The 26,076-nt window shown below is 44.4% G+C and overlaps 1 protein-coding gene across 17 annotated transcripts in view; it reads right to left on the minus strand.

Annotated features, from left to right (window-relative positions):
- Ep400 (E1A binding protein p400) overlaps positions 1-26,076 on the minus strand; it is a 103,779-nt gene that overhangs the window by 7,323 nt on the left and 70,380 nt on the right. For 11 of the 17 annotated variants that reach the window (XM_048450923.3, XM_085680973.2, XM_085680965.2 and 8 more), the window contains 20 exons: positions 25,708-25,904; positions 21,248-21,359; positions 20,799-20,942; positions 15,159-15,317; positions 14,887-14,970; positions 14,351-14,488; positions 14,057-14,101; positions 13,817-13,970; positions 13,154-13,395; positions 12,840-13,013; positions 11,655-11,702; positions 10,170-10,306; positions 9,992-10,048; positions 7,422-7,500; positions 7,016-7,309; positions 5,564-5,609; positions 5,379-5,488; positions 3,816-4,023; positions 3,465-3,703; positions 1,482-1,703 (listed from right to left, as the gene is read on the minus strand). In XM_048450923.3, the coding sequence (XP_048306880.3) occupies positions 1,482-1,703; positions 3,465-3,703; positions 3,816-4,023; positions 5,379-5,488; positions 5,564-5,609; positions 7,016-7,309; positions 7,422-7,500; positions 9,992-10,048; positions 10,170-10,306; positions 11,655-11,702; positions 12,840-13,013; positions 13,154-13,395; positions 13,817-13,970; positions 14,057-14,101; positions 14,351-14,488; positions 14,887-14,970; positions 15,159-15,317; positions 20,799-20,942; positions 21,248-21,359; positions 25,708-25,904 (2,889 nt within the window). The remainder of the gene's footprint in view (positions 1-1,481; positions 1,704-3,464; positions 3,704-3,815; positions 4,024-5,378; positions 5,489-5,563; positions 5,610-7,015; positions 7,310-7,421; positions 7,501-9,991; positions 10,049-10,169; positions 10,307-11,654; positions 11,703-12,839; positions 13,014-13,153; positions 13,396-13,816; positions 13,971-14,056; positions 14,102-14,350; positions 14,489-14,886; positions 14,971-15,158; positions 15,318-20,798; positions 20,943-21,247; positions 21,360-25,707; positions 25,905-26,076) is intronic. The other 6 variants (XM_085680991.2, XM_085680987.2, XM_085680993.2 and 3 more) reach the window with 3 other exon arrangements.

The following is a 26,076-nucleotide window of genomic DNA, read 5'->3' on the forward strand; positions in this document are numbered from 1 at the left end:
GTTGCCTGATGAAAGGTTAACCTTCATTGTCAACCTGACTGGATTTAGAACTGCCTAGGAGACAACTCTCTGGGAAGTCTGTAAGCAGGCTGTAGAGCAGAGGGGAAGACCCACCCTGAATGTGAACTGGGAGCCCAGACTGTACAGGCAAAAGGAGCAGCAAAGACTGACAAGCATTGGCACTTGCCTCTGCTTCCTGAGTGTAGAGGCAATGTCACCTGTCTCCTCTTTTTCACACTGCCACAACTTCCCGCCATGATAAACAAAAGTAACAAATCCAGTTGCTAACCTACCCTTTAGGTCCATTTAGTGAACATTTAGTCATTTGATCTCATTACCACTGACAAAATCTTTGTAAACAGCCCCACTATTTCTGTAGGAGACGAGTACTGTTGTATCAACTAGCATGTAAGGTTTGTGGCCTAATTACAATCTACTCTGCAACAGCCCATTAAGCTCCTGTCTACTAACTGTTACCACTCTCCTGACTCAGTTTGTAAACACAGTCACAACAGGCTTGGGTTTTTTGTTGTTGTTTGTTTGTTTTTTTAAATAAGTTACCCTCAGACTCCCTCTTTGGTGGAGGGGGCCTCTCACTAAGACCTATACACAGAGCAGAGCTCAAATACCTGGGACCCCAGTCCTAGCACAAGTTACAGTTGCCAAGTAAAGGATCTGAGCAGGTAATTAGCCCATGTGCCATAGTTCCTTCACTTGTTAAAGATAGCTCATAATACAAAACACCAGGAGACTGGTACAGAGCTCCTAGCAAAGCACTGGTTGGGCAAGCCTCCAACAGGTACTGGCTGTTGTGACACAGAAGACCCACAGCACATTGACCACAGTATGTGCATATCCTCAGACATCACTATCTTGCTATGTTCCTTCCTTCAAACCCTCAAAGGCTCCCCCTGCTGCCAAGTGGTCACTAGTGCCTGCAACACTAACTGTTCTGTGTTCTAGCCATACTGACATTGCCCCTACCCTTCCTCTGCAAAGAAGAGAACAGTCAGTAAGTTGTGCCTATCCCTCACTATTCACTTTCTGTTATCCCCAACCATTCAGTCCCTAAAAGCCTGATGACACTTTGCTGGTTCTATAAGTAGTGCTAGCACAGCTTGCCACAAGTCTAATATCTAATCATTCTCTGTAAGGACCAAATCTTCTGCTTCAAATCTAAGTCTGTCACAAGACCTAACATGATCCTGAGCAAGCAACAGAAACGTGGCTGAAATGCAGGTGTCTGCTGAGACGGCTCAGCAGGTTAAGGTGCTTGTTGTACAAGCCTAGAAATTGGAGTTTAATCTCTGTAACTCATGTAACAATGGAAGAAGACCACCAACTCTACAAAGTTGTTCAACCTCACTACACAGGCTATGGCATGTGCACTCCCTGCCACAACTTAAAAAACAAACCCAAAAAACTTTCGGTAAATGCAAAGATGGTATTTTTGGACAATAAATATATAAACTGGAACTTACAAGCCGGGCCACCTGGAGGTTGGCCACAGTGGTGCCCGTGAGCAAAGCTCCAGGCCGTGGGGCGGTTACTGTGGTAAGCTGAGGACTCTGTTGCTGCTGTGGGGGCTGTGGTGTCTGCACTTGCACTTGTGCCGGCTGCTGTGGGGGACCCTGCTGGGCCTGTGGTGGTTGGGGCTGTGGTGGCAGTTGCATCTTCTGCTTCTGCATCTTGATGATATGTTCCTGAAACCCAAATAAGGTATGTTCTCCACATGTACCAACCATAAGCCCCCCTCCATCTCTAAGAATTCATATACATTAGCTCATGTACAGAATGTAAACCATCCCCACAACCAACTGGGTACCGAATGAAAATCAGCACTTTGCTGGGCAGTGGTGGTGCACGCCTTTAATCCCAGCACTTGGGAGGCAGAGACAGGCGGATCTCTGTGAGTTCGAGGCCAACCTGATCTACATGAGCTACATCCAGGACAGGCTCCAAAAGCTACAGAGAAGAAACCCTGTCTCGAAAAACAAAAAACAAATAAACAAACAAACAAAAAGAAAATCAGCACTTCACAGAAATGGGGACAGCAACTCTGACAGATCACTAAGGTCACAGCAAGCATTCCAGGTTCTTATCTCTCATGAGTAGTTTAAATAAAGAATAATGACTTTGTAACTACACTCCATCATAGTAATAACTTGGCAATAAACCTTATGAAGATAACAAGAAAATGAGCTGGGCATGATTACTCAAGTTTACAATTAATAGCACAATGGAAGTAAAGGGGGAAGGACCAGGTGTTCAAGGCCAACACCAGTTACGTGATATTACCTGACTCAAAAACAAAAGTTATCAAGACACTAATTCAAAATACAAAAACAAAAAAGACACCCCACTCCCTTCCCACAAATGTATGAGCTGTTCATAACTATCAGATCTCTCTGGATATGTCAGAAATGACAATGGTCTTGAAACTGAATTAGGAAAATGTGGGGGAAAAAACAAAACAAAAACAAACAAACAAACAAAAAAAACCAAAGGAACAAGAGGGTAAGCAGGATTCCTGGCAGAGAAATGCTGACTGGAACAGTCTCAATGCTGGAGTCAGAGCTATCAGACAATTTTTCCCTGCTGGTCTTAGAGTAGTGAGAACAATTACTCTGGTTTACTGGAAGAAAAGGGCTGTATAATTCAGCAGCCACATCCTTGGGTGTTTTGGAGCCCTAAAACATAATCTCTGAATAATTTGTAGCATTTCAAATGATTTAAGGTATGTGTAGTAGCCACAGACAGCTAGGTAGTTTTTATCTGAGGTACCTTACCACCACTTCTCAAACAGAACAAAACACAGTCTGGAGGTCTCAATAGAATACTGACAGGCACTGTCACAAAAGAAACATGGGACAACTGATTCATCTCTGGGTCCTTCCCAAGCTTCATAGAGGTGGTCTCACCTCAGCTCTAGTGAGTCAAGCCTCTGACTCTGACAAGCATGCTCACAATGTCAGACCCAGCAATCAGTCTGCTCACATTCCATCTGTTTTTCTGGTTCCTTTTGATGCTGCAATTGTTGCAAGGACATAACAGTTCCCTTCTAAAGTAAACACATTAGCACCAAAGACAGCAAGACAACAGACTGGCAAAACGAGGAACATCAATTTTCAAACAGGCAGCAAAGAAAAGCATACTTTGACCTACTTGCTCCAGAAGAGGAGCACTGAGGGAGCATCCTCACACTACCCTCCAAGAACAAGCTTTTTAGTTCTCTGGAAAATGAGCTGTGGCAATACAATGCTTGGAGATGTACCTGCTGGCAAGAAGCTAAGGTTTCCTAATGCTTCTTAGAAGAATGACTCACACTTACTAGATGGAAAGTTGTGTTAAATACCAAAAAGCAGGCTCTCTACCTAAAGACAATGATAGATTTTTGTAAAACAGGCTCTGAACTGCAGACAGGTCAGATATGCCTGTGATGTTATGGTGAAGGATATGCTCACCGGTGCCAGCTTGCCCACAGCTTTGATCTGTGCAGGAGACTGGGCCTGGCCCTGGAGCTGTGGAACTTGAACCTGGGAGGTCTGCTGCTGCTGCTGTTGTTGTTGTTGTTGTTGCTGCTGCTGCTGCTGCTGCTGCTGTTGCTGCTGTTGCTGCTGCTGCTGCTGCTGCTGTTGCTGCCTAAGAAGCTGGAAGTGGGCAGCAGGAGTGATGGTTTTTCCAGGTAGCTGAACTCCTGTGGCTATAAAGAGGTTGACTTGTTAGACCATGGCATCCTCAGCTCTCCTGGATAATACCTGCAAGCTGAAGCTCTAATAGCAGATACTAGCTCAGGGAAATACCAAGCCTCTCACCTTGGGACACTTGGGTCACTAAAGACCGGGTTGGGGTCTGCACTGGAGTCAGGTTGGTAGTGACCACAGCTGAGGCTGTCACGGAAGTGACTGCCCGAACACCCTGAGTTGTTGTCATGGACACCAGGTCAGTGGTGGCAGTGGCTGGGGAACCAACTGCTCGTTGCTGGGTATGGACCACCTGAGCAGAAGCAGAACCTCCGGATGTCTAGAAAGGTAACACAGGAATGTTATTATAGTACTTGGTGTAGCTACCAAGCCAAGGAAGTGTGAATTAAGCTAGGCATGGTGGTACATGCCTTTAATCCTAGCACTCGGGAGGCAGGGGAGGGAAGGAGGGAGGGAGGGAGGGAGGGAGGGAGGGAGGGAGGGAGGGAGGGAGGGAGGGAGGGAGGGAGGGAGAAGAGACGAGACGAGACGAGACGAGACGAGAAAAAAGACAAGAGTGAATCATGCAACAAGTTTAACGGCTTAGTATGGCTCCTCAACTGTTATGGAGCCATCTGGTGAGGCCAGTCCATTCCAATCCCTCCTAGCTTCCCTTCGCACGTTCAACAAACCCACTGGTTACAGACAAGTATGTATATCTATGTAGTTCTGTACCCTCTCCAACTCCATCCATTTGTGTGTCTACCTACAGTTTATCAGAGAAACCACATCTTCATAGAAAAGATATTCTCTAAACCCCAGCATAAGAGCTTTGAAATATCACTTCTTATACAGGAGACAGGCTGCCTTTGGGTATCAGAATATGAATTTTAATACAATGAGTTCTATTCTGTGAGCTATGAAAGGAAAGCAGGGGGCTGACATTAGAAACCTTCTGATCACCGAGCGGTGGTGGCACACACCTTTAATCCAGCACTTGGGAGGCAGAGGCAGGTGGATCTCTGTGAGTTTGAGGCCAGCCTGGTCTACAAGAGCTAGTTCTAGGACAGGTTCCAAACCCACAGAGAAACCTTGTCTAGAAAACACACACACACACACACACACACACACACACACACACACCAAAAAAAGAAAAAAGAAAAAAAAAAAGAAACCTTCTTATCACATTTTCTGTGTTATACCACAGAGGATAATTTCCTTTCCTCCTAGGAGATCATCTTCCCCAAGCCAGCCTCTACCTTTATGCTTGTGATGGCTCTCTCTCCTGCCCAGCTGCCTTCACTCCGGGCAGCCAGGTTGCCTGCTCCCTTTACATGGCACTGTGCTCCACATTCCAGCACAGCACTCTACCAAGGTAACCACCTCATCTCTGCTTACCACTAGTACACTGAGCACAGTTAAAGGGCACCCAGTTCAAAGGGACTGGCTGCTGTTTCTTCATATACCACCTCTCTCCTCTCTGAAAACTTGTCCTATGAGGAAAATCACCCTTCCCTAATAATACAAAAGAGGACAGTTTCTTAATACCTGAGGATTCCCTAACTGATCAGCTACTTCTTTTATAAAATTCAAACTAGGCCAGTTATTTTTTTAACCTGTGGAACATTCAAAAAGCAAATAATCTTCCCAAAATACAAATCATAGTAAAAGCTCTCTGAACATGGAACAACTCACAGTCAAAGTTCCAGGAGCCACAGGTGATGCCAAACGCTTGTTAATGGACTGGAAGGTAGCAGCAGGAACACCCGCTATTGTGTTCACAATCACGTTTCCACTCACAGTGCCTAGAGAGTAGGATGTAGGTGAGGCCAGAGGAGAAACACTGAGCTCCATTTCCAAGCCCTCCTGACCCTCCTCACCTGTTGGGATGCTTGTTCCAGTGACTGATGTCTTAATGGTCCCTGCCTATTGAAAATAGAAATTCAGGTTAACTTCAGGTCAGGCCTTAGGCTGCACAAACTCTGCAAAAGCAATTACCATCAGTCAATGCAAATTCCTGAGCTTCAGACTCTAGTCTGCTCCTCAGCACCTGGGCTATTACAAGGTTGCCTTCCACTTCCCATGCTGCACCTCACCCCATGCACTACCTCCAGACTGTGCCCACCACCACATTAACCACATGCAAGCCTCTGTGCCAGCTGCTTCCATCCTTCTCATGAATGCCTTCCTGTCATTCAGGCTTCAACTTCAAATGCCACCTCTTTAGCAAGAATCTTCTTGCCAACTAACCACTGCCCAGGCTCTTCCTGTGGTCATTACTCTATTCTACATAGGAACGTGAACTTCGGTAGACAGGAGATATTGCTTATCAGTCTTCCTGTCAATGTTCCCACACCATACAGGCTTAGTAAACATATCATCTCAGTGAAGAAAGAATGATGCCCAACCACATTAAAAAAACAAAAAACAAAAAAAACAAAAACACCACAGCTCAATGTAATGATTCAGAGTCTGAGAGGATCTTGGTAAGATGCTTGCTTTGCGAGTATGAAAATCTAAGTTTGACTCCTAGCACCCATATAAAAACTCAGAAGTAGTGTGTATGCTTATAATCCTTGTACTGGTAAAGTGTACACAAGGATCCCTATGGCCCAACAGTCAGCCTACTTAGCCAACTCTGCAAGCCCCGGGTGAAGGATCATCTCAAAAAACAAAGTAGATGGCTCCTGAGAAAACCACCCAAACAAGCATTCATGTGCACTTGCACATATCACACAAACACTTGTACACCTGGTTGATAGCCTCAAGTGTTATCCATTAGCACAGAGTCTGTTCTCTTCAATGTGGTTTCAATGTCTGTGTGATACGCATCACAGAAAATGAACTAAAGTATAGATGTCAACGAGTATGTCCTTCAGGGCCATAACTCTGAATTTCCGTTGGATATTTGTGTACTTATGTCCCAAGAACCTGAGTGGGCACAGGTGGAGCATCTTTTTGCTGTGGCTGTGCATAGAAGGTACTGTTATGTCCATTTGCAATGAATAAAGGGAGCAAGCTCATCGGTCTTATTCTACAGAATCCAGCATCTTATTTTTGAGTCACAGTTTTACTGCTCAGGCTGGACTTATACTCAAGATCTTCCTGTTTTGATCCCCCTTAAGCATGGATTAAAAGTATAGGCAACTACACCCAACTTTAGAACCCAGGTTCTCCTTAGTACCAAAGAGTGGCTTTACCCTGCCAACCCAGTGAGGCTCGTTCACGAGCCTTGGAGGATGGCACAGTCAGTAAAGACACAGGCTCCCCCAGGGAGCACTGTGTATTCTCACAGGGGGTGGTCTAGAGACTGTGGGCTTAGAGGCTCTCACCAGTACAGCAGCACTTCCCACAGTTGTCATTGTGGGTTGCCCCTTTGACTGTGCCTGCACAGGCTGGGGCTGGGCCTGGGCCTGGACCTGGGGCTGGACAGCAGGCTGTCCTGCTGGTGGCTGGCTGCCTGTTGCCTGTGGCTGTGGCAGTGCTGGTGGTGGCTGCTGTGGAGGTGGTGGGGGTTGCTGCTGCTGCTGTTGCTGCTGCTGCTGCTGCTGCTGCTGCTGTTGTTGCTGCGGAGGGGGTGGCTGCGTCACAGGTGGCTGTTGTGCCTTCTGCTGATCAGCCAGAGCCTAGATGGGTCAGATAGAAAGAGAAGCTGCTAAAAGAGCTAAACCCAGTCCGGGATGACGGCATGTCACAGCAGCAAGTTTCTGAGAGGACCCAAAGTTCAGGGCACCATACCTTTTTCTCTTTTGCAATTCGCTCTGCACGGAGAGATGCAACTTGAATAGGAGGCAGTGGTTTGTCATAATTGATTCCACTGAAAGGTAAAAAAGTTCTTTTATCTACAGCTTCAGTTACATATATCAGCCATGATCAAAAATATTACTTGGAAAATTCTAGAAACAATTCATTAATATTTTGTTCTTTGTTTTTTAAACAGATTTATTTTTTTAACTATGTGTACGTATTTGAGCTTATGCACGTGAATACAGGTGTCTACGGAGGCCAGAAGATTCCAGGAGCTAAAGTATCAGGAGGTTGTGAACCATCTGACATGAGTGCTAAAAACCAAACTCTTAGCTGCTGAGTCCTAATCTCCAGTCTCACAAGTCACTGGTTTGAAACTACATATTGTCCTGAATACTTTGATGAAAACATGCACTGTCCCATTTATTCCAGCTCAGGATGGAATGAGCTGTGTTTTGGTCTAGGGTGTCCATACTGTATACACTACTTATATACAATACTCATTCTGTCATAATCTCAGCTACCAGACTGACTATATTTCAGGCTTGTGTTAAAAACAAACAAACAGCCAGGCGTGGTGGCACACACCTTTAATCCCAGCACTGGGAGGCAGAGGGAGAACCGTATCTCTGAGTTTGAGGCCAGCTTGGTCTACAAAAAAGTTCCAGGACAGCTAGGGCTGTTACATAGAGAAACCCTATTCTGAAAAACAAAGCAAAAACAAACAACAAACAAAAAAGCCCAAACGAAACCTGACTTGACTTAATAATGTAAAAAAAAGTGTAGTGTTGGGAACATGTAGATGTCAAGAAGAAGTCAAGTAATGCTTAAGTGAAAGGTTTTTACTACAGAAAAAAAAAAAAACCCCAATAAACAGTGCGTAGTGGCTTCTCATCACTCTGGAGGCTGAGGTCAGAGGATTACCACAAAGTTCAAGGCCAGCCTATGTTAAAGCCTAGTCTCAAAAAGAAAACAAATACAAACAAAACTGCCAGTGACATTCAGTGCTTTCTGCAATTTCAAGAATCTGGTATCAGGCAGCAATTCATGAACTCTCTGGGTCTGCTCAGAAATACCTTCACATGTCTTCCACAGCTTACCAAAGAACCTAGAGCCTGCCCAAAGCTACACCACAACCCTGGACAAACACTACCCCACCTCCTACCCCCACTAAATAGACAATCTTTTTACTAGCACTCCAGAGCAGAAGCTAAGTCATCACCCAGCTTAATTACATGATAGGCAGAGTGACCTCATTAATATACCCATATCTAGCCCTTCAGTACAGTCTGTTTTTACCTATATAGGTCTGGTGCCTCTGATTCTCTTGTCCTCAGCTTTCTCTCCAGGCCCAGCTCACATCCCACCTTCCCAGGGAGGTGACTAGATGCCCCTTACACTGGCACCTGAAATTACTCTTCCCAAGCCCCAAAGAGCCTCCTTTATGTCCTGTACAAGCCACCTGTGAAGAGCCTTTCCTCCCTCTTTCATGCTACATAGACCTATGGAAGGCATGCCAGTACCCTTCATATGCACTGTGTGCCATGGCAGCCCTTGACCTACTAACACACACTAGCTTGATCAACTAATTCATCACACTCCACCCAATCAATAAGCACTGCTGCAGAGGTGCATATAACACATGAGTAATACAGGGCACCTCTGAAGGTAATCCCTATGGCAAAAACACAAAGAACAAAAAAACAGCAAAGCAGGGCTGGGCTTCAACATGGTGGCCCAGCCCCAGGAGATGGAAAATCATGAGGTGAGAAACCCATGTCACATGGTGCACTGCTAAAGGAAGCATAGCAGTGCTATCGGGCTCTCAGCAAATGTGTCATGAGTTGACTATTTGGCAAGGACCACTCCCATAGCTACGTGACAAGAAAACACATAGCATTTAACAAAAAAGCAAGGGCTGAAGAGGAAGCAACCAGTGTGCACATGGACAGTGATAAAAACAGAGAGGTAGCTGTTTCACCTGACCAGATTTCCTCCCTAAGAGTTCATCTCAGAGATCATACAAACAAACAAACAAACCCACCGCCAGTATCCAGGCTAGAGCTCAGCTCCAAAGAGAATGTTCACTTTCTCCCATCTTCCCATTTCACAATCCACCCACTAATTAATTTATTTTTCATTTATTGAATAACCAAGTACACTCACCTCTAAACTTAAATAACCTTTTATGGTACAACCAACAAAAGTTATACCTGCAGGGCAGAAGAGCATGAGGAAGAAAGTTCTTTACAATCATTTTCTTAGCCTTGGAACATATTTGCTATCCCAGAGAACAAAGCCTCTGCCAAAAAGCAAAAGGAGATGATGGCTCCTTACAAATGCAGAGCATGACTTTCATGTATTTTGTCTGGCTGGCTGGCAGAGGCTACTCCACACACACTCAAAGGAAAAAGACCTCAACGTTTCTCAAGTACAGAGCATGTACCACCATCACAGCCAAAGCTTAGATCACACTGCCTTACACTATTGTTCTACCAAACTTAAAGTGACTACACAAACTCATTTCGAAAGTAAAAACTGTGTCGGCTCCACAGAAGTACCTTTCTGCCAGCACAGAGGCATGCTTAGGGTTTTTCTGAAAGGGATTCATTCCAAGCCTGCAACAGAAACAAGAGAATGGTTACCAACAGAAAGACAACATAGTCAAGAACAAGTCTTGAGCACTAGCTTCTCAGCTGCTGCAATCACAGTAATGGGATGAAAGCCCAGGGAACATACAGAGGCTTGATTGGGGGGCTTCTCTTGCCAGCTGTCATTTTCATCAGGTCAAAGTGGCTTGTGTACAGCTGGGTGTGAGTGGCGTTCTCATCCTGGGCATAAATCTGGCTTGTGCGGAGTGGACGGTTGTTCTTACTCTGAAACAAAATTAATAGAAGCTCAAGTTTAGACCATCAGCCTGACACACAACTACTCTGGAAACAACATTTTCTGAATCAGAAGCCTGTGGCTAAGATCCAGTGGCTGCACCCAAGTCCCATTCCCTTTCTTTCTTTTGATAACATAATAAGACAACAGTTGCAACACCGAATAGCCATCATTTGCTGGTAGCTGGCAACACTCCCCAATTCTTAGAAATTTGCTCAGTTGAGCCTCCCCTTCACTGAGGAAAGAAAGGTTGCACAAAATATTCAGGGTCACACTCTGGAGTTAACACACAGCAGGGAACAGGGTGTTGAGTCTAATACCCTGGACAGATGAGGTAGTGGTAATTCAACAGATACCTTCTACCCATACTAGACAGTGAGGGTAACAGGGATGTCTAAAACCGCATTCCTTGGGGTTGTGACATCATTTGTATCTAGTAATCCTTTCTGCTTAGAAATGCCATAGACAAACACAATTCAACAGTTGTTTACTTATTACCAAGACATCTTAACCCCCTCAGACACAGAAAGTCCAGAGATAGTCTGTGCAAGGTCAGAGGTCAGAAACAAGAGTTCACAAGCCCAAACTAGCCCAGGACTCTCTCTGTCCTTCAGTATCTCTAAACCCTGACCAACCCTATTATCGCAGTCAGTGATGTACACCCAGTATAGTTATGATACAGTTAGGCAAATACACACATGTACACATCTGTTGCTGGAGGAATGCCTTAAGTTCAGAAGAGAATGCCAAGGAAAGTCAGAACTAAAAAATGAACGTGCACGGTTACATGGAACTGCTTCTTGAACATTGCCCCCTATAAGCATTCTCCTATTTAAAAACAACAACAACAAAACTAAACAAAGGGAGGCAGGGAGAAGGGAGAGTAAGAGCCAGTGAGTCACACCCACCACCAGAGTGAAGGCAAGACAAGGCCAAAGGCAGGAAAGACACGCGTTCAACAACAAAGCCCTGGTTGGTTCTAGCTATGAACAACAGCTCCAGGGCTAAGGACGGTGTGCTTATTGGCATCTAGCCACCATGTCACAGACAGGCCTCAACAGGGTGTGAACAACAGGGAGGCTCTGATGTCCCTGAGGGGCTCAGTGAGTCACTTGTGTGGTTCCTTCAGATGAAGAAGCAAAGCCTCTATGCATAGGAATAAAAGGCACTTGAAAAAAAACCAAAGCCTCTATGCATAGGAATAAAAGGCACTTGAAAAAAAAACCCTAAGTCTGTATTTCTGCTACTACAGTCTGGGCTCAATCTGAATCTCACTGTGTTCCTGTTCACAGGCACTTACAGAAAGCTTTCCATCTCATTCAGAACACCTCCTCGTACCTTATAAATATTTTGTGCCTTTTTCTTTGGATTAGCTTCACAAATCAGCTATAAGAGAAGAAAATATTTTAGCTTTATTTTTTTTCAATATTAAGGTAATGGCTGCTATAATTATTAAATGCTTCCAGAACATAAAGAGTGAATGTGAGACTTTAGGAAGTTTTATGGTGCGGGTACCACATGGTATCATGAGGAAGGCTTGCTTTTTTATGAAGAAAAAGCAAACAAATGCTTTGTTCTGAAATGAATGTTTTAGAAATGACAAGAGATGGTTCAAAGAGTGGTCACAGAAGTGAGGTGAGTGTGGCGACCTCATCCTGAGGGCACATGTGGGTCTTAACACCAAAGACATTTTCACAAACTGTACCAAAATAAGGACTAGATGCCTGTCTTGCCAACATCGCTATTGCTACTATGCTAATGAACATACTGATGTGTTCAGAAAGGCAGTGTTCTCTGCACACCTGCCTTGGCATCGGGGCTGAACATCTGTAAACACTGGTGTGACATGGCCTGGGGATACTGTACAGAAAAAACTAGCTGTCAAGTGGCAAGATAGAGAGAGAGAGAGAGAGAGAGAGAGAGAGAGAGAGAGAGAGAGAGAGAGAGAGCGCTGTGTAAAGAGAGCCAAATGGAGAAATAGAAACAGACAAACTCAAAGCAGATGGGGAAAAGCCAAGTAGAGGCCTACATGTCCCTGAGCAGCAGTACCGACTCATTTTGGTTGAGGATGCAAACCATAGCTGGCTTCTTAAATCAAAGACACAATGGTCTGTCTATACTATAAATACTTTCAGTGCTCAAAGTTAACCCAGAAACAGAGACATGAAAAGCAGCACAGAAAGTAAGAGCAGACTCTTCTTTAAGTGAGATGGTAACAAGTCAAAGAAGAGTTCTTCCCTTACTCATCTGAAACCTGAATGGCACAGTTTTCTATACTGCAGCAATAGCAGAGGCTGGCATCTGGTTCATATGCTAACACCAACCATGATCAAGGGTAAGGTGATTGACTCTCTACTAATGTCCATTACGTGCCAGGTACTGTGTAGATGTAGGCCTCACTGATCAAGAAGGCTGACTTCACCACAGTCTACAGGGACAACTGCATTGGCCAGCAACACACAGCAAAACCTGGCCATTGAAGAGGCCAATTCTTCCCAGAAAGACCAAGGGGTACAAGCTCACCTTCCCTTCCTCTCTGGGAATGATGACGTTCTCATAACGATTCCGGCACTGCTTAGAAGACCGGTAGATTCGGCTGCAGGAGTTGACAACATCACTGACAAGGTCCCAGTTAGGAGTGTGAGCAGGTGACACAATCGTGAGGTTCAAGGGCAGCTCAAGTAACTGCTTTACAGCCTGGAGGATGAGGTTTCAGAGCAAACAGGTCAATGTACATTCAAATGCCAAAAACACACCACAAAGCACTATGAATCAGCAATATGGGGAAGCAAACAAACCATGGGAATGCTCAACCCAAGGACAACATAGCTATTTACCTGTAGCAGGGCCCAGTCTTCACCAATGAGCCAGTCGGGACTGTCTTGGGCAGGTTCCCCCGAGGACTTGACATAGGTAGGCAGGGGCTTGGCAAAGGATGTCTGCTGCTTTAGTAGCAGGTTCTTCTTCTGCTCCTTGCCTTCACGTCGGATTTTCAACATGCCTGGTGTTGCCCGGTCAAACAAGGATCGCGGAGGGACAACTGCCTCACCATGCCGCTGCTTCTTCTTCCTGCCTGCAACTAAATGGGGCAGAGTTCAGCAATACAGGACACTGAGAGATTTCCTCACCAGTGGAGTGAAAAAAGGGAAGAAGGCACACAAGAGGCATGTAGACTGAGGGGCTAACAGAAACAACTGCTAAACGTAAAATCACTTTCTCGAGTTTACTATTTGTCTGTTTTGGGGTTTCAAAACAGTCTCACTATTTAGCACAGGCTGGCCATCAACTTTTATGATCTTTCTGCCTCAGCAACCCACATGCTGGGAATGCAGGTATATGCTATGGCACTTAGGCTCCTAGTGGTTTTCTACTACTAACAAGGTTTCTACTACCATCAAGGTTCCTCTCCTGAAATGGGAGGAGCCGGAAACACAGTACAAAAGACAATGGCTGGGTCACTCCTCCCATTCCAGCAGAGAGAGAGAGAGAGAGGTACATACCTGAAGGATCTGTTTTGTGTCTCTTGCGCTCCTTCCTCACATAAACAGGAGGCAGCTTAGCTTCTGGGATGGGTGTAGTCTCATACATGAGACACATAACCGAGTCAATGTAGATGTCATTGTCATCCTGAGGAGGAGTGGGTGGTGTCCAGAGCTGCATAGAGAAAGCAGGTTCTGTAAGCTACTGAGCTATGGGAAGGTTGGCCTTTGCTCAGGCATTCAGGGAGAGGGGTCATGTACCGGCATGACTTCTGTCTGTCCATCAGCATCTTCATAGACATACTCCTATGGAACATAAACAAGTTGAAAATATAACAAAGGCTTTACTTCATGCTACATGCCACAAATCACATATTTTCATCAATATTCAAGCATGACTGTAAATTTAAAAACTGTGTTTTAAAAGAGTATGAAAAAAAACTGTTTTATTTAAATCCTGAAAATACCATCCACTGAGGATTAAGTCACTATCAGTTAAGACCTCAAAGTGTCAGAACAACAGTCAGGTTAGAATGGAGTTGAGTGCTAGTTTACCATGCTGTAGGCGTCCTCCCGAGTATAGGTGAGAAGCTCTGCCTCCTCCTGCTCAAGCTGCAACTGGGCCTCCCTTTCCTGCAGGGCCCTAGCATTGCGGGATTCCCAGTCCCTCACTGATGCCATCACCAAATCCTGCTAAGAAATAGCACAGGGGAAAGAACTTTCAAGATCAGAGGAAGCAGGTTGCTTCTTCCTAGTGCTCAACTCCCCCAGCCACTGTACACACACGGTAGAGTCCTATCTCCCCAAAGGGATGTTAAGAGATTCTTACTGCTGCATGTGCTCTACCTCTCAACATGTAACCCTGTATCAACTCCAAGCTACTTCAACACAAACACAATGAAGTCAAAGTGCAAAGCAAGTGCCCCAGCTGCCTGCACAGGGCTTGAAAGATCTCAGCCTCAGTAAGGCCTGCACTGCAAGGGTTTGGCTTCATCCCTTAAACTTCGGAGTCATAGTCACCTCAAATCAAATTCAGCACTGAAAATTTTTACTTTTAATATGTTAAACTGACCAAAACTAGATTCCCTTACCTCGTTGCTTCTCTCTTTTTCTTGTTCAATGGTCATATGGAACAATTCCAAGTAATTCAATGCATACTTCTCAATTGGTGTAAGCTATTTCAAAGATATATTTTTTAAAACAGAGTTAGTAGCAATTTAATAAAGATCAATAATATTCCTCATAAAATCCTCTCACAGACATTTAATTTACAAAGTAACTGTTCTTAGTCAAAGCAAACAAAACATATTTTACAAAAGGTTTCAAATGCTGAAATTCTTAGCTTAAAAAAAAATACCCAAACCTGTTCCATAAAATCAGCCAGCTCCTCCAGCTGGGATGGTTCCTCATCATATCTAGAGCCGTCTGAGTCTGAGGACACAACTACAGTGCTGGATCCAGGCATGGCTTCCTCTGTGGACCTCTGGGTGTCTTCCTCCAGATACTCAATACTCTTGAGGGCCTAAAGGGAGTGTGCACTGAGACTTGGTGGTGGACTTGGCAAACAAAGGAGTTTGTAATGTTAAAGTAGATACCTGTACTGTAAGCAACCAGTAAGCCTCCAGAGGGACTTCCCTTCTTTTACGATTTTCATACACATGCTCAGACATTCCAGTGATAAGAGATATGGATGGATCTAAAACTTCTAAAAGTACTATCAAGATAGACGGGAAAGCTTTGTGGAAAAATAAAACACTGACATGGGTTACAGAGGGTAACATGACAAAAAAAAAAAAAACAGGGAAAATGAGGCCACCAATAATTATAGAATCTAAGAATGAGAAGGGACAATGTGGTTTTATCTTACACCTAGTATATGGTACTAACCACAGATGCTGACACAGGGAAAACAAGACAGAGACCTATGTAGCGTACAAATACAAAAGAAAAGTCCTTTAAAAAACTGTAGCAAAGGTGCTCAGAACATAGAGGACAGCTAACTTTATTAGCTGCCACTGATGCCTCTAATTCCAGCACCTGGGAGGCAGAGGCAGGTGGATTTCTGAGTTCTAGGCCAGCTTGGTTTACATAGTGAGCCCCAGGACAACCAGAGCTACATAGAGAAACTCTTGTCTCAAAAAACATTAAAAAGCTGCCACTGTTCACCTCCTAAGTACTGGGAACACATCATGGCTGGGAAAGTAAAAAGAGGTACTCACATATAAGACAATATAGCCATGGTTTAAAAAAAAAAAACAAAAAAAAATCATAAACCATGCAATCAGTTCTCAGAGTATTTGGCAAAACCTGCAGTTTAAAAGATGACCATACTGCACTAGACCCACAAAAACCATTTCCAGAAGACAATAAAGGAGAGCACCATGGTGACCTGGAGAATCTTTGAAGCTAGATACAGAAAGCCCTGTTGATGACGACAGATGTAGGAACTGCTGTGGGATAATGACCCTGTACACTGTGAAGACTCACATTCATATTGGTTTAATAAATGCTGATTGGCCAGTAGCCAGGCAGGAAGTATAGGCAGGGTGATCAGACTAGAAGAATTCTGGGAAGAGGAAAGGCAGAGAGTCAATCACCAGCCAGGTGCAGAGGAAGCAAGATGAGATTGCCTTTGAGAAAAGGTACCAAGTAATGTGGCTAACATAGATAAGAATTATGGGTTAGTTTAAGTTGTAAGCGCTGGTTAGTATTAAGCCTGAAAAACAGGCCAAACAGTTTATAATTAATATAAGTCTCTGTGTATTTACTTGGGACTGAATAGCTGTGGGACTGCGTGGGACAGAAACTTCTGTCTACAAAGAATCTCTGTTTAGCAAGATAGAGAACAATGTATGGATGCCCTGAGTAGGTAAGATATAAAGTACACAGAAGAAAAGTAGAAAAAAGAGAAAAACAAAACAACCTTCAACAAGGGAGAGACAATAAGATGGTTCAGCAGGTAAAGGTTTGTGCTGCCAAGATTTATGATCTGAGTTCAATCCCCAGAACCCACATGGTGGAAGGAGGAAACTGACTCTTGCAAGCTATTCTCTGACCTACACCTACGCCCCCCTTCACCCCGCCTCACTATAGGTAAAAGAACCAACTGGAGCAGGAAACCAAGCAATCCCTGAGCACCCTGACTCTGAACTCAGAGTCATTTGTAGGGCAAGCACTACCCTTGCTCCTGGAGTGCATCTTGAGGACAGTTTCTGGTCAGCCAGCTAAAACATTCTGTTTGTTCCTGTGCTCCCTCTGCCTTGCCTGGTGATTAACTGTAGGGCATTGTTTCATCTTTGGTATGGTAATTTCCCACCTGCCTGGGCAGAAATCCTTGTGCAACAGCTAGGGATTGATCAATCCCTAAATCAATCCCCAAATTGAATAAACGGCATTCGGCTGATCTCCTTTCGAATGACCCAGGTCTCTTGAGTGTTCTTTCAATCTCCAGGTCCTTGCCCGACTCGTGTATGGTACAGTGGCGCGAACTGTACCGAGGGGGTAACACAGAATCGGGTGTTACAGTCACTGAAAGAAATACACCCTAGATCTGAGACCTGAGACAGGGAAAGGCACTCTTAGCCCTGAACCCAGAACCACAGAAACATGCCCAAACTCTGAAACCAGTGCAAAGACAAATATGTTGTCACTAGAATCAGAGTCAGTGAAAGAAGTATGCCTTGGTCCTAAAATTAGAAACAAAAGGCTAAAAAGGACCAGTGAAAGAAACACAGTCTGGCCCCTGACCAACTAAACTAATCAATATCTGAGAAGGGAAAACTAACCAATTCCTCTTTCCCTTGGTAAAACTCAGTCCCTAAGAAGCCCTATATAAACTATAATGAATTAAGTAAAATGCTGATCCCCAGAGCTGATCCCCGAGTGGCTGCAGTAGGCAGTGGGCCTTGAGAACCCCCCGGTTCCCGAGGGGGAGGGGCAGGCTGCGGTCCTGAGAGCAGCCAGTCCCAGGCAGGGACAGCAAAGTTCCCCAAGTGGCTACTGTGGGCCACGAGGGGCAGCGAGTCCCATGAGGAGAGAAAGACAGATGTGGGGGAGGCGTGGCTTGTATCTTAAAGGGATAGAGCAGACCATTACATAAACCTCTCTGCCTGTTCAGTTAGAGGCTGCCTTTTACCCCCACCTGGCAGAGGCAGCCACTCTCCTGAATTCCTCCTTCTCAAATAAATCTCTTTCTTAAAAAAGTCTTGGGTGACAATCTTCATTCCCCAGTGCAGAATAGAAGAACCTGTCTGGGACACAGAATAGAAGAAACTTGCCAGGATGTTGGGGGGGGGGGGGGCGGAGAGACACGGCCTGAGCAAGGCTGAGCAGAAAAAGTAGCAACATTTTCACTGGAACAGGAGGAGATTGCTACATTTCTGCAGTGGCTTCCCCTTTAGCAGAGTGTTAGCAAAAAAAAAAAAAAGTAACATCTTGCCCAGAGAAGAAGACAGCTCTACTAGGTCACTCCCTTAGGGGAAAGAGCAGAGCTCAGCTGTAGCAACTCTCCAGGAATAGAGCAGAATTGCTGTATCCTGTGGGAAGACCATCCACCACGGCACCCCAGCTTCAGGTAGCCTGGCTTCCTGATAAGTCAGGGCACCTTTCCTCCAGGGCTGAGCTTTCCTATTGCAGCTCCAGCCTTCAAAGCTGTCCTATTACAGCTCTAGGTAGCCTGGCTTCCTGACAAGTCAGGATATCTTTCCTCCAGAGTTGACTAGTCCTATTGCAGTTCTACCCCTCCAGAGCTGTCCTATTGAGGGTCTAAGTATAGCCTGGCTTCCTCATAAGTCAGAATATCTTTGCACCTCCAGAGTTGTAACACCCACACTCCCCTACACACATACACACACACTAACATTAGAAAATAATGGCTGAAGAGATGGTTAAAGAGCACTTGCTGCTCTTTCAGAGGACCTGAGTTCAGTTCCCAGTGCCTGTAACTGGATGGTTCACAACACCCTGTAAATCCAGTTCCAAGGGAACTGATTCCCTTTTCTGATATCTGCAGTCACCTGCATGCTTGTGTGTGTGTGCACACACACACACACACACCTCCAGGATCCAAAAAACTTGACCAGGCAATTAAATTATCCAGGGGCTGGGGTGAGGTTCAGTAGTAGAGGTTTACATGATGCCTCGGGTTTCATCCCCAGCACTAGGGCAAAGGAAAAGACCTTCATAGGCAGCAAACTCAAGAAAAGGTGTTCAGAGTCACTACTCAACAGCAAAATACAAAATAAAGCTACCCCATGAGACCATCAGTTTAAGAGCGAGGCCAGGCAGTGCTCAGCAGCTGCAGCACTCAGACACCACTGAGCTCAATCCACTAGTCATATATTCAGGATATGCTAGACAGAGACCTCACTTCAAGGCCTACGTTCAGTAGGAATGCATGTACTTGCTTATATGAGACACTGCAAAAGTATACTTCAAAACAGGTCAGATGAACAATGTGATGAATTGGTGTGGGAGAATTGTCTGTATTCTGTCAATCATATTTTAATAAAACGCTGATTGGTCAGGCAGGCAGTATAGGCGGGAAAGCCAGACAGGAAGCAGAGGTGGAGCAAAGAGACTGGGAGTATTCTGGAAAGCAGGAAGCTCCCTCCGCAGTTCTGCCCAGACCACCGGAGAAGAAAGATGTAAGCTGCCCCGCTGGAAAAGGTACTGAGCCATGTAGCTAACATAGATCAGAATAATGGGTTAATATAAGCTATAAGAGTTAACAAGAAGCCTGAGCTAATGGGCCAATCAGCTTTATAACTTATAGAGATCTCTGTGTGATTGATTTTTTCTGGGACTTGCCGGCTGTGGGGTACCAGGCAGGGACAGAAACCCCAACAAGCTGGCCCCTCATGTTACAATGAATTCATAAATATCATTCTCCAGAACGGAGTCAGCTACATTAAGGACACACGAAAAAAGCCGAATTCCATTCATATCCAGCTCAAGATAGGCAAATGCAGTAAGACGTCAGAACAGTAGTCTCTTCTGGAAGATAGCAGCTAAAGGAAGAAAGAGGGGTTTTCTCAGTAGTTCACTTTTAGGACCAGAAAGTAGCTAGCCATCACTGTTGGTAAAGACAAACTATGAGAGCATGAAGCACAGGCCAATAGCAGACCAGGGCACTACCACACACCATCATTCATAGCCTTTGCAGAAAAGCAAGCAACAAAACAGTGGTCACCACCCTAGTCCAACAGCAAAATAGACATGTGACAGTGCCTGTGGGGAGGATATAGTTAAAAAGGGCACGGAGAACAGGGTCTAAAGAGTAAGGAACTCCATCCCTTTACTTGAAGCTGTGGTAAAGAAGAGGTATTTAGCAATCAAGGGGCCTAGTCTTGGAGTAAAGAGGGCCTTGGTCAAGCCAGGAGGGAGGACATATAAGCATCTCTAACAGGTATCTGCTATGTTCCTATACAGATGGCCACTGCACAGGATCCATGCGTGCAACTCCAAATCTTCCAATGCCTACATTGCAACAGTAATATCCCTCATATGAATTAAAACATTGCACCCTAAAAAGTCACCAACATGAAAAATGCTAAAGATAGACATTTTAGGGCCTCATCTAGGTCTTCACAATCAGCTGTGCATTTTATAGGGACAGTAAACTCAACACAGCTGAGCACCATTTCTAGTGTTTGGTGACTACATGGGACTGGTGGTTCTTTGAGTCAGGGGAGTAAGAAATAAGACAGCTCAACACAAAAAAATCAAATATGGCTCAGAAAGTCCTGATGGAAAGAAAGAAGACAGTGGCTGGCATCTTCTCCTCGATTCCCTTGATATTTCTTTACAGTTGAGACAGAGGAGGAAGGAAGGCAGAAAGGCTGCAGGATCAAGGGTGGGGAGAATCAAGTAAGAGTAAGGACTGAGAACTCAGAAGATAGGTAAGTGAAACCATATGACCATATTGTAAAAGCACACATAGTCAAGACTCAAACAGACCATTCATTGTTAAACAAGTCTTATGGATGAACATCTATCTCCTCACCTCTATGAAAGGTCTCGCAATCTTGGGTGCAATGGTTTCACTGACAGACGGTTCCTGAGAAAGCACCACAAATTCTTCAGCTTTCACAGGAAAACCAGCATCATCCATGGGTGAGTAAACTTCAAACAGCTCCTGGATAGTTCGCTGAACACAAGCAATGAACACAATCACTTCTAGGACAGACCCAATCCTGTACCTGACCTGAGCCTTGGGCAGCATAAAACCCACCAGAGAATCATTCCTCATTAGTGAAGTGAGATCAAAATAAAACAATTGTGTTCACTATGGCATTCCTCACTGAGTGAAGTAGGGAGGTAAGACAGGGTTCCCCTATGTAGGCCAGGCTGATTTTGAAAGTCTCAGCCTCCTGCATCAGCCTCCTAAGTGTTGAACTACAGTCCTGCACTACCATGACCAGTTATTGAGGGTTGCTAACAAATGAGAGCTACCTGAGTTAAGAATGCCATGGAATAGTCATTTCCCTGAGCAGCCACTTCACGGATCAAATCTTTAGTTCCATTTTTCAACAATTTCTCTTCAATAGAATTGCCACTGACAAGCCTACAAAAGAAAAAAGGAAAATAATACGTATGTATACATGTACAGATGAAACAATAGTTAAGTCACCTAGAAACATGCCCATACATGCATCCAGGCGTCCAGATGGTAACCAGAGAAGCAAGAGATGTCTCACATGCTAATCAACACCTATTAAGTCAGTGTCTGTCAAATTCTCTCCAATTTTAACTCTAGTGAGCTCTGGAGTCTGTGGTATATCCCTCTGCTTGCCAATGTTTCTCCCACCATATTCAACCTAGACATATCTCACTGAGTCCCGCACTCATCCCCACTGTCTATCCTCTGACACTTTCTGACACAAGCAGAATGATTCTGACTTTCCCAATGAGACTTTTAAGAGATGTCCCACTCCCTCTTGAGTATAAACAGTGTCCATCTGTGGAGGGCCGCAACCACATTCTCCATTGCTTCAAGGGACAAAGGTAGAGATTGACCTCTGTGACCTCAAGGTGTGGTGGTACACGCCTTTAGTCCTGATGCCTGGGAGGCAGAGGCAGATTGACCTCTGTGACCTCAAGGTGTGGTAGTACACGCCTTTGGTCCCAATGCCTGGGAGGCAGAGACAGGCAGATCTCTGTGAGTTCAAGGTGTTGTAGCACATGCCTTTAATCCCAGCGCAGGTGCTTGGTAACTCTCTACTGCTGCGTCCCTGCCTACTTCCGAGGCATCATCTGGGATAATGGGCAGTGGACCAATCCAAGAGTGACACGTCAGAAGCGAGGACTGTTTCCTTTATAAGGGCTGGGTTCCCCTCATTCTGGGTCTCCGCTTTGGAAGCTGATGCTCTCCCTCTCAAGACGCATTAAAGCTTTGCTGCAGAAGGATCCTAAGTGCCCCGCATTGTTCTTGCGGGCGAGACGGTAGCGCGGGGCATCCATCTGTCTCCTACAAGTTGCTAGGTCAACAGAGTGCTGTGGGTGTTGTCCCCACTTAACAAACAATGGAATAGTCTCAGGGTAGTACTCCAAACAGGCCCCATCATCCAGTCTATTATTCATATTTTCTCTGTCTCTGTCTCTGTCTCTGTCTCTGTCTCTCTCTCTCTCTCTTCAAGACAGGGCTTCTCTGTAACTTTGGAGCCTGTCCTGGAACTCACTCAGTAAACCAGTAAACCAGGCTGGCCTTGAACTCACAGACATCTGAGTGCTGGGATTAAAGGCGTGCACCACCACTACCACCAGGCTTGCTTGCCTTCTTTTCTTTGTTTCTGTCTGTTTTTCTTTTTTTCTTTTTTTTTTTTTTGGTTCAGTCTATTCTTTTCTAGTTTACTGCTTTGTTTTAAAACATAGTTTAAATTATAAACTATATGTTTATAAATTATATGTGGGTATTTTGCCTGTACATCATTTGCATGCCTGGTGCCCATGAAGGCCAGAGAGTAGCACTGTAGCACTGGATTCATGAGACTGGAGTTACAAGTGGTGAGCTGCTATGTGGGTGCTGGGGCCTCTAAAGAGCAGTCATCTCTCCAATTCTACTTACGTGCTTTCAGGATGCTAAATGCTAAAAGCTAAAATGCTAAAAGAAAGCTTAAATTACTTTAACAAAAATTTCCACAGGGATAAAAAGAACAAATGAGAATTTTCCAAGAAAAAAAAAAATTCTAAATAGGGAACATAGGAAAAAGTGACCAATTGAGGCCTGGAGAGATGGCTCAACAGTTAAAAGTACTGACTGACTGGCCTTCCAGAGGATCTGGGTTAAATTTCCAGCATCCATACGGCAGCTCACACCTGTCTGTAACTCCAGTTTCAGGGGCTCCGACACCCATGGCAAAACACCAGTGCACATAAAAAATAAAATATCTTTTTAAAAAAAGTCACCTATCAAGAAGCACTGCTGTTTCATCAAAGCAGGTTCAGTATGCACAGTCTGATAATGTATGAGCATGAATGGGAAAGCAGCCAGATTCTAATCCATGAGATTACTACCAAAACAATTCTATTTCTGCCTACCTTTGGTTTATAAACACACCAACACTCTGCATGCACAAAACAAGATGGCACCACCTTAACACATGTAAAACAGCACATACACGAGGTTAGTTGGGTTTTGTGATAAGGTGTGATCACTTTGTAGCCCAGGCTAGCTTCAAACTCATGATCTTCCTGTCTAAGCCTCCTGAATGCTGGGAATATTAGCGTGTGCAGTACCATGTCCAGTATGAGAAACGGTTTTTAAAAAAAAATAACAGAGAGAGAGAGAGAGAGAGAGAGAGAGAGAGAGAGAGAGAACACAAGCACACAGGCATGTAAGTGCCACAACTCATGTGTGGAAGTCAGAGAACACCTTGTGATCACAACTGTTATCACTAGTGTCAGTATTGTCAGTAATAGTGATAACTCTCCTTCTACCCTGTAGGTCCTGGAGATTGAATTAAGTTCATCAGGCCTGGTGGCAAATACTTTAGTCAGATGAGCTATCACATGGGCCTTGTGGGTGACTTTTTAATAGATATATTGTACAATGTGGTCCTCAAAGCAAAATAAGCAGCCATCTTCATCATATCAGCTGTGCCTGCTTGCAAGAGAACACCATGAGTGGACCTATTGACTGCTGATGTTCTCTCAGAAAGATAGACTGGGGGAGGGTCACGGTACTCTTATCTTTGTATGTGATTCTGCACTAACTGCATGTGGAGGGACTAGAGTATAGGCCCAGGGAAGATGGGAAGAATGGATTCTATCTATGTAGATATATAGAAGTTGCCATTTATTCTAGGGTGCAGCTGCTGCCTCGAGGTTACCCACATTCATTTAAGAAACCACACAGGCTCTATAAGTAAGCCCAATAAACTAACTGCAATGTTTCCCAAGTTAAGCTTTAGTGGCATCAAACTTTGGCTTGCCTTCAGGACCTTCCTTAGAAGGAGGTAGATGGGAAGGAATTTTTGAAATACATGTTTTTATCATTATTTGTCTTTCCAACCTCTTCCTCTAGGCAGTCAATGCAAAGGCTGTTTTAGCAAAATGCTTTTAGCCTGGGTGTACCTTGAGAGGCCTTTGAAGTAAATCCTGTCTGTTGTGACATGTTAACCTAACTTTGCTAAGTGTAACAACCATTGCTAAAGGTAACAACCTTTGCTAAGAAGCATGAAGAAGGTCCCTGTGAATATGTTTTCCTTCTGTCTGCAATGGGTATATGGCTACACCCTAATGAGTATTCCCCATTCTTGCTGCAATGAACAACTTTACGCTATGGGGCAGTCAGGATAAAGGACACAGCATTTTATTCAACAAGTCTTCTCATGCTGCTTTAGAAGAGCTGAGGCCTTCCCTGTGCCCCATGGACACGGCAGCTTCCATTATTAGACTCAGCTTCTCTTTGATATGCTGCCTGTCTGTAGGCCTGGAGAGACATTTCATATTGAACCACAGTATCATGCTGCCCCACAGTGAACTGCATCTTTTTCAGTCTGTGAATCCTGGAATTGACTATTCATACTACTAGGCCCTCTCTAGTCCCACTTTTAAATAAAACTGACCTGGCCTTTGCCTTAAGAATTGTAAGCCATTTCCTCCAATCTATCATTTACCAGTTTATTATAGTTTTATTTCTTCTTTTCTTTAAGATTTATTTATTATGTACACAGTGTTCTGCCTGCATATATGCCTGCAGGCCAGAAAAGGGCACCAGATCTCATTACAGATTGTTGTGAGCCACCATGTAACTGCTAGGAATTGAACTCAGGACCTGTAGAAGAGCAGCCAGTGCTCTTAACCTCCAAGCCATCTCTCCAGTCCTTATTATATTTTTCTTCAATACTCAACCTAGAGCCCATTCCTCTTTCTCCTGTCTAGACTATGCTGTTTTCCTAAGCAGAAAACAGTGACCCAGTACCATTCTCTCACTTAGACCAACTAAGTAAAGGGTCCAGCACACTCACACATTAGAATAACAAATAACAACCAGAAATTTAAAAATAGGCCATGGGCCCTTCGTGTTCCCAATTAGTTGTAAATGGCCAGTTACAATTTAAATGCTTGAAGATGAGACATATCTCAAGTCTTTCAACACATACTTTGTATTTTATAATTCTTAGAACAACACAAATATAAACTGTGCTCTCCAGTTATTCTAAAAAAGATGCAACATGTGAGCAAGGAACACTAGTAAGCCAATAATCAGGCCTAAGCCACACAACTGATTACAAATTCAAGCAAATGTCAAGTACAGCGACCAGACAAAAAGCAGCACTAAAACATGTCTAAGAGGAAAGTAAAACTTGCAGTTATGTAGGAATTTGTAAAATTCAACTGCAGCATATTTATTACATCTGGCTCTACCTCTTATGCTCTACTCAATTCCTACACCCAAAGATCGTCATCACCTGTATATATGGATGTCCTTGCATCTCCCAATTCTATCACACCACTCCTGGGCCTTGGCATCCATAACTGGATTTAGGTCATTGTCATAAAACACCACGGTGTCAGCCTCAACAAGGTTTATGCCAGTGGCTCGACTATGGGTGGAGAGAAGGGCACAGAAAATCCGCCTGTCTCTGTTGAAACTCCTCATCAGCTCCTGAGAGGAAACAAAGTACTCAAATGAACATTTCTGGAGAACACTGGGAGACCATTGACACTTTGGATACCTGTTTTACAACAGCCTCATTTGTCCCATGGATAACATCTTATCCTGGATGCATGCAGTTCCTTCTGCCCATAAGCATCTGTGTGTGATGTTTAGACAATAC

This window comes from Myodes glareolus, chromosome 2, assembly GCF_982192425.1.
Source record: "Myodes glareolus chromosome 2, mMyoGla1.1, whole genome shotgun sequence".
Classification (NCBI taxonomy): Eukaryota; Metazoa; Chordata; class Mammalia; order Rodentia; family Cricetidae; genus Myodes; species Myodes glareolus.